Source organism: Lichtheimia ornata (assembly GCF_029851405.1).
Source record: "Lichtheimia ornata isolate CBS 291.66 chromosome Unknown scaffold00010, whole genome shotgun sequence".
In the NCBI taxonomy this organism is placed as follows: domain Eukaryota; kingdom Fungi; phylum Mucoromycota; class Mucoromycetes; order Mucorales; family Lichtheimiaceae; genus Lichtheimia; species Lichtheimia ornata.
In genome coordinates this window covers 69,249-77,627 of record NW_026695330.1, presented here as the reverse complement: position 1 = coordinate 77,627, position 8,379 = coordinate 69,249, and the positions used below count along the sequence as shown (strand labels likewise).

Here is an 8,379-nt window from a genome sequence, read left to right as displayed (position 1 = left end):
AAAACCCCACGTTTCATTGTAAAGTTTGGAGATACAGGCACCTTTATGTTTGTAAGCGTGATGCTATATGTGAAGTGGTCTTTGTTCATTGTCAAGTAGCTAGACCTTGGAGAGCCAAAGTTGCAGAAGGACCTCTTTGGGTAACTCAGCTAAAAAGTCAGGACTTCAGGGACAATGCATGATAGGTACGCAACCCTCACTTTGATGTCATACACTGGCAGCTAATAGCCACTTTTGTGCATTCCCAACTTTGGTGCATTCTATTGTAGGTGGACGATGCTCCTGCTCTAGACATTCATTTCCATGATTAAAGTAGGTTGATCCGAGCTGATTTGACTGAGCTGCGGTCAAAGAGAGGTTACATCACTCTGGACATAAAGCGTGCTAGATGTAGCTCAACCGATGTAATCTTGTGTGAGCGTAACTCAACCAAATCAGCTCGGATCAACCTACTTTAATCATGGAAATGAATGTCTAGAGCAGGAGCATCGTCCACCTACAATAGAATGCACCAAAGTTGGGAATGCACAAAAGTGGCTATTAGCTGCCAGTGTATGACATCAAAGTGAGGGTTGCGTACCTATCATGCATTGTCCCTGAAGTCCTGACTTTTTAGCTGAGTTACCCAAAGAGGTCCTTCTGCAACTTTGGCTCTCCAAGGTCTAGCTACTTGACAATGAACAAAGACCACTTCACATATAGCATCACGCTTACAAACATAAAGGTGCCTGTATCTCCAAACTTTACAATGAAACGTGGGGTTTTGAATAGAGCAATGGGCTCGGCTTGGCCAACAGCACCTTGTGTGAAAGTTTCACGATCAAGCTTGCCAATCCTAGATTTCGCAATGTCGCCACCAGCCAAACTGGATCTGGGGGTCGACCTCTTCGACGACGACGACCAAAAAATATTTTTTGGGTTGTTTGCGACATTGAACGCGAAACTTTCACACAAGGTGCAGTTGGCCAAGCCGAGCACATTGCTCTAATAAAAACACCGCGTTTCATTGTAAAGTCTGGAGATACAGGCACCTTTATGTTTGTAAGCATGATGCGATACGGGAAGTGGTCTTTGTTCAATGACAAGTAGATGGGACCTGACAGAGCAAAAGATGCAGAGGGTCGTGTTTGTGTAACTCAGCAGTTTTGCATGACTGGAAGGGGTAATGGATGATACCTTATACACTATTCAGCATTGGTAGCTAATAGCCGCTTCCTCCCATTCCTCATTGTTTCCCAATCCAATACATGTGAAAGATTCTGCTGCTCCTGCTGAGCATTTCCATTCTTCAACTTCCTTGATCCGAGAGGATTAAGAATGAGCAACGTTCAAACAAAGAAATGTCATTCAACATCAGATCAACCTCTTCAATTTCCACTTCTTCCACTCACTCACCGCTTCTTCCCTCTTCCTCCCATTCTCAACTATTGGCCCCATTCAAGCACAATTACCACCTGCGAACGATTGTCCTGCTTCCACCCATCATGTCAATCCTACACTTGTCTTGATCCGATTGTCTTTGGCTGAATGGCATGTCCATGGCGTGTGCACCCCACTACAACGCCCACGTTTCTTGGCACTACACCTTCTCTTGTACAATCATCGACCACAATCAAACGCAACAGCATTCATTCCAGCAGCCGTTGTTCGCTTCATTGTCCCAAGGAACGTTCACAACCTTGTCATTCTACTACAACACATGCTCTTGCACGTTCCTCTGCCACAACCAAAAGAACAGCAGCTGCCATCAGCAAGGTCTCCACTTCATTGTCTCTTTCCTTGCAGCAACTCTACTTGCAACCTTTTTCACATGAACAGCAGATAGTCATGCATAGAAAGCAGCTTTATTTACGTGTAGCAACTTGCTTTGGTGCATGTGGATTCCAATGGATGATGCCATATCAGCTATCAAGCACACCGCAATACAAGCAATCTTCGCCTGGTTGAGCAGCGATGGAAAATGACCAAGAAAGAGGTAGACCAGCACCCGGATCGAAGGAAGCATACCAGCAGCGATCACATGGCTCTTTTCAACCAACATATTGGATTTGATGGATGGATGCAATCAAGTGCAGTGATGGGATATCCTGGAATGTTACTTTGGTTATGTGTCACGTTGTCAGTAGGAAGGATGGATCATGTCACGTGGAAACGGCTGAGGATGGTGATGGATTGGATGGGATTGAAGAGAAGACTTACATCTTTGACGAAAAAAGGTGTCTTACAGCCATCGATGGTATTCGAATACTCAAGTCGATACATGCAGCAGCTATTTTACAATCATGGATGAAGGATGTTTATGAAGGAAGCAACCAAGAGCACAATGACACAATTATCCCTATTGCCTCTATGTAATTCACCCGTAGCTTATTCCTGTTCCTTTATCACACCTTGATAAACATCCACATTACCATGCCTTATTCTTCGACTTATGCATTGAAGGAAAATTGGATTCAATATGATGTTTAGGAGGGTATTGTACTATAAGCTTACATATGCAAGATGTGGACCACTAGGTTGGTTTTTGGATTGAAAGGGTGACTACAAACTTGAAGGACTGAAAGCGAGATTGGGTCATTTACATCATCATATCGGAATGCTTTTGTTTATTGTCGCATTTGCTAAAGCTTCTCAATTCACATGATGATCCGAAAGGTAGTGGCAATTCTCAAACGCTTGCACTATAAAGGTAATAGGTGCTCGAGTGATGATGCCCAACAACATAGTCGTGCTTGTTGACCCTTGATTCATTGTAAGTTTAATTCAGTATGCGTAAGAGAGAGGGGCTGTGATATACTGTGGCACGAGTACATTATGAAGACATACATGATGGGATGATAGAAAAGAAGATACATGGATCTTAAACTAAGGCATATGTAAAGACGTGAGATGTTCATATTCTATTTTGCTTTATTTGAAAATGCGTTCTAATAGATCCATTTCAAGCTGTTGCTTTCATCATTCTTGATGGCTTGGGTCTTGCGTGCGAGCACATCTAACACCTTGCTTTTGACACCTTGCTTACCCTTACGATCATTGATAAAATATTCAACAACTTCGTCGCGGCTCAACGCATAGTTGCCAACGCCAGGCGCCTCGCCTGTCACCACGTTTTGGATATCTTGCTCCGAAGGCAACATGTATTTGCCATGTGGGTATTTGTCATAGTCGTTCTCGGAAATCAGCTGCAAAGGCTTCTTATCAGAGGCATCGAAATAGTCCTTTTTGATCTCGGAGAGCTTAACATCTGCCACTTCAACGGGTTTCCACTCAGCCTTGCGACGTGGCTTGTCCAATGTAGCATTAACACCTTCAGTAAAGTCATGTTCTTCCTATATTGAATAGATACCACCTTGATTAGCAACATGCCATTTCATGTGCTATTGCCCCAAAACTCTTATCTCTTACCAAGAACTTTTGTACGAGGCGATATTCCATTTTGAAGCATTCACCAAGGGTCAAGTTGGCACCTGTACGCAGCTGCTGCAATGTAACCTTGAGTGATGTAGGCGAGACATTACCCATAAGCTTGAGAGTTTCCTTTGCCCACTCAGAGTCTTCCTTTTGCAACGCATCAACAATTTCTTCCACAGTGTCAAACTTGAAGCATCTGCATGTTTCACAACCGAAAAAGTTTAACCAGAGAAAGCATGTGATTGAATACACTATTTTACCTGTCAATAGCCTCGCGTGTTGAACCTGCAAGAGAAAATGGGGCTTCTTGATCCATCTCAGCAGCGAATTCCTCGATTGCCGTATTGATCTTGTCATAGGTAGGTTCGTCGATCTCTGCCAAACGGGATTCCAAGGCAGGGAGTCTCGATGAAGGCACATAGTGTGTTGCGATACCAGCGTAGCTATTACCATAAACATGAGCTCACATGATATCATGCGATAGCACATATGCTTTCTTTTCCCCCCAAAAAATACTTACAAGGCATCAGTACCCTTGAGGCGCTTTCCCGTCAAACCAAGATAGATACCCAATTGACCATCCAAACGAGGCAAGAAGAAGCTGCCACCCACTTCAGGCAAGAATCCAATACCAGTTTCGGGCATAGCAAACAAGGTGTTTTCGGTAGCAATTCGGAAGGGTGCATGCACCGATAAACCAACGCCACCACCCACTAGTAAAAAATGCCATAGGTTAGCCATATGTCACTTTTACAATCCTACATCATACTTACTGGTGATACCATCCATGACTGCAACATAGGGCGTTTTGAGAGTGCCGATAAGATGATCAAGCTGGTATTCGACTTCAAAGAATTTGAGAGCATCGGCATGTTTTCCCTCGGCAGCAAGATCAACGACAGCTTAACAAAAGATGTGAGCTCTTCGAGATAACTTGCAGAGAAGAATAGATCATGACTTACTCTTTACATCACCTCCAGCGCAGAATCCCTTTCCACCACAGCTTTTGAGGAGGATGATCTTGGCTAGGTCAGACTTTTCCCAAGCCTAAAAAGGAATGACATTGAATACGTAAATTCTTGATTGCATAAGCACGTTTCCATCGCATCCAAGGTAATCAAAGAGAGAGAAAAACACATACCTGAATCTCGGGCAACATCAATTCGATCATGTTCAGGTTGAGTGCGTTGAGTTTCTTGGGTCGGTTGAGGACAACTTCACGGACACCACCATTCTTCACCGTGAGAACTTCTGCAGCGGCCTTTTGTAACGCGTGTTAGCCACCCACCCACCCACCCAGTAAACTTTTCGATATGTGTAATAACGTACCTCGGCTCCACTACCACCACCAGCAGTTGCAGCAGCAGTTGACATCTACAATGGACAAGGGGTTGGTACGAAAAAAGGGGGGTGTCAATTAGGGCATCGAGTGTTACCTGAGCGTTGGGTCGAGACATCCAAGAGTTAATGGTGGACAAGCGTTTATTGGCAATGGAGGATGCGTTGTTGCGAATGGAAGACATTGAACGAGTAGCAGCGATGGGTGAGACAATAGGACGTGTTGAGAAACGTGGTAAGGTGGGACGAGAAAAAGAAGGGTGCTGGAGCACACGTCTGGAAGAAGCAAATCGACTCATGCGAAAAAAGATAGGTTAAGCACAATCCCAAATCCCAATCTGCATTTTCTGCCATCTGGCTGCTCGCTGGTGTAACCACTCTCCCCATTCTTTTTCACATGTTCTTGCAGACCATGACTTTGTATGCCACACACTCATTAAGAAAGGCTTGTATCAATTATCATTTTTCTCATAAAACGTGTGTTGAAGGGTATATATCACTATCTTGTATAATATGGCATGGGGTTGTTATGTGTGAATGTGTGTGAGCGTGTGTACTAATACTGATAAATAAAGAGAATGCTTGGGGGAGGGAGATAATGAATCAATGATATCAAAAACTATATTTCTTTCTAGCTGCGAATGCCCTTCGCATGGCAATTTCGTTCTCGTCCAGGTGGTCATCAACATCCACTCGACTGGAAAGGGCTGCTTGCCCCTGTTCGATTAAAGACTGCAAACGCTCCTCCATACGATTAAACATTTCATCTTCTTTTTCATGGGCGTCCTGCGCACCATGTTGGTTTTGAATATTTAGAGGTGCTGGTGGAAGTGATTGTGTACGTCTCTTGCTAGATCTGCTGATGCGGATAGTGCTGGTAGAGGATGATGTCTCGTCGTCATTGTTGTCGTCGGGGTTGTATTCTCTCTATACACACCACATCCCGCCAAGGAAAGCTTAACATACAATATGGACAAAACATCGTGCTATGTAAATGATTTACCTCTTTGGTAGGAGTCTTGGGTTTGTGTTGTTGTTGCTGATGCGAAACACTCTCAGCCCATTTCAAAGTGCGTTTACGACGAGAGTCTTCCAAAGTGGATGTTGAAGAATAACGTTTGAGTTGTTGGTGTTGTTGAGGATCATTGTCATCATACATCTTGTGCATGTTGTATTGTTGTTGTCGCCATGACGAGGGTCGAATATCATTGACAGCAACAGGAGAAGGAAATTGCAATGTCATTGGGGATAAAGGTGTTCGAGGTGTGGATGAAGAAGACGACGAAGATGATGATGGGCCTGCTGTGATAGTGCCTTGTTGTCGACTGTTGTTTAAGGATCCAGTCCAATAATTGTAGGCGGTGATGGCAATGGCTGAAGTGAATATCAAAGCATCTAACAACTTTGTAAAAAGAAGCTCGATCATATCAGAAGAAGATTGTTTGCTGTTGCTACGAGGAGATGAAAGCGAGCTGTAATAAGACGAAGGGGTCGGTGGTGGTGGTAATGGATCTCGATAGTTATAGCGGCGGTTCGGCACAGATATCCGGTGAGGCACCGAGCTACGATCCCGACGGCCTTGTCGTTCAAGATGTTGTTGTTCATAACGAACATCAACAGCTGCAACAGGTGCGACCATAGTGTGGTGCCTGTTTATGGTATTGCTATCGAGCGAATGTCGTGGCGTTGATGATGATGGTATCTGGCTTGCAGAATGATGAGGAAACTCTGATAAAGACATGTAATAGAAAACAACAAGCTGACAATGGATGTGCAAGTTGTAGTGGGTAAAGTGGAAAGAGAAGGGAAAAAGGAAAGCAAAGGCGGAAACAAAAATAAAGGCTGCTGTCTGTTATGTTGTGTGTGTCTTTACGATCAGCTGAAGATTTACAAAAAGTACTCTGTTGCACAAGAGCTGCTGCGTAATCATGCTCAACACCAAAAAGACAACAGCAGCTTGTATGAAATCCGGTGTCGGATTCACCAAACTTTAAATACAACGCACGCTCACTATCATACACCACCACACAGAAGCACGCGTTTCTTTTTCTTGTCGCCCGGGACCTCATTTTGACACACACACGTTTCGCTGGTTACAAAGCCCCTGTTGTTACAGTTTGGCATATGATTCCCATATAATCACAGGGCTAACAAACCATCGGATCCGCTGCCGATTGCTCGGACTATTTTTGATTTCATTTCTGTTATTAGAGCTCATGATGGAAATGATGCGTATTGCAAATTAAGGGTAAAGCAAGTCGCAGCTGCAATGACTCGCCCTCTCACAATTTTATCCAGGGGAAAATGGGGTGGCAAGAGAAACAATCAACATACACAATCACACACAGTGCTACATTTACACGTGTAAATGCTTATCACGGATTTAGGTGGGGGACTTAAAAAAGCCGTACCATCCATGCACATGGCATGATGCTGGATAATGTCGGCAACAAGCATTCCCCGCACAACAAAGCTATCACGTTCATACTTCATACAGCTATCCTGCATACACATGCAGCTGAGTGATAGGTAAAAGGTGGCCCATTTCAGTATCATCATCCAGCTATAGCAGGTGTATACGAAAGCACGACACCATTGCATGCACAATCAATAGTGCAAATTGACCACATCAAGAACCATTTTTCCTTGGAGAGCATCATACATGTAAATCACCCAATATCGATCCATGCACAAGGATGCACCTTCATTGCTGCAAACCCACCTTGCTCTTATGCCACGAAAATGATTTTTGTCAATCACCGATATGCGTTTGGTCGAGTTTGTATTTTGATTATCACACTTGAAACATCGATTTCTCCTGTATACTACTTATAACAATGCACCACGCCTTATGGTAGGTTACGTAAGATACAGCAGGACAATCAATAAGTGGGATATGTATAGAGTTAAGTAAGCCCATCAAAATTGGTCTTTACCACATAATCTGTTTTAGTGGGCAGCACATAAAGCCATATTGCTATGACAATGGCCGGTGGATGGAGTAAGGACCTTGTATCTGGGTGCTCTGTAAGTAGGTGGTTGTAAGGCAAAATTGCTTTGGCTATCGCATACATCACAAGGCGTGCTTGTAATTATGGCCATGGACGTTGTTGTGTACGTCTGAGAGAGAAAAGAGCTTCTCTGCAACATCGAGAGAGGAAAAGTGGCATAATCTTTGAGAGGCGGCTTTGCCCAAGAAACCTCCCACGACGTCGTACATACATTCAAGTTCTTAATCTATCCATGTACATGGTTCTGGATTAGTGGCGTGCTTTTGGTGTTCTGGACCGCGGGCATTGATAATATTAGGCAACGCTTCTTCGATCAAATGCATTCCCTTCTTATCTTGATAATCCTTGCCCTGGCGAAATTTGAATTAGAGTTGATTGCCGCTGGTATTGGGTGTTCGGATTAACAACATGCAGCTTCATCAATGAAAATCGGTATTGGCAATTTACAGTCATGTTGCCATGGCAACATTTCCTAGGCTACTAATACCATGGCAACCATCCTGCACTTGTTAAGGCGGCATTGTGATAATGTTATGTGGATCGAGTGTTTAGCCGGTTCACATCAACAATCGAAGCCATCTTACAGTTCAATTAATTTGCAGATCTATTGTGGGCT

At 43.8% G+C, this 8,379-nt stretch overlaps 2 protein-coding genes across 2 annotated transcripts; both read right to left on the bottom strand.

Moving 5' to 3' along the window:
- Window positions 1-2,927: 2,927 nt before the first annotated feature.
- On the bottom strand, window positions 2,928-5,051 carry O0I10_003152 (uncharacterized protein; the record flags this gene model as incomplete). The annotated part of the gene is made up of 9 exons (XM_058483224.1): window positions 2,928-3,332; window positions 3,409-3,610; window positions 3,675-3,857; window positions 3,935-4,127; window positions 4,188-4,316; window positions 4,377-4,461; window positions 4,556-4,675; window positions 4,744-4,788; window positions 4,851-5,051. 9 exons carry the CDS (start codon window positions 5,049-5,051, stop codon window positions 2,928-2,930), a joined length of 1,563 nt encoding a protein of 520 aa, XP_058345843.1.
- A 313-nt stretch (window positions 5,052-5,364) lies between these two features.
- Window positions 5,365-6,493, bottom strand: O0I10_003151 (uncharacterized protein; the record flags this gene model as incomplete). The annotated part of the gene is made up of 2 exons (XM_058483223.1): window positions 5,365-5,679; window positions 5,756-6,493. 2 exons carry the CDS (start codon window positions 6,491-6,493, stop codon window positions 5,365-5,367), a joined length of 1,053 nt encoding a protein of 350 aa, XP_058345842.1.
- Window positions 6,494-8,379: the final 1,886 nt, after the last annotated feature.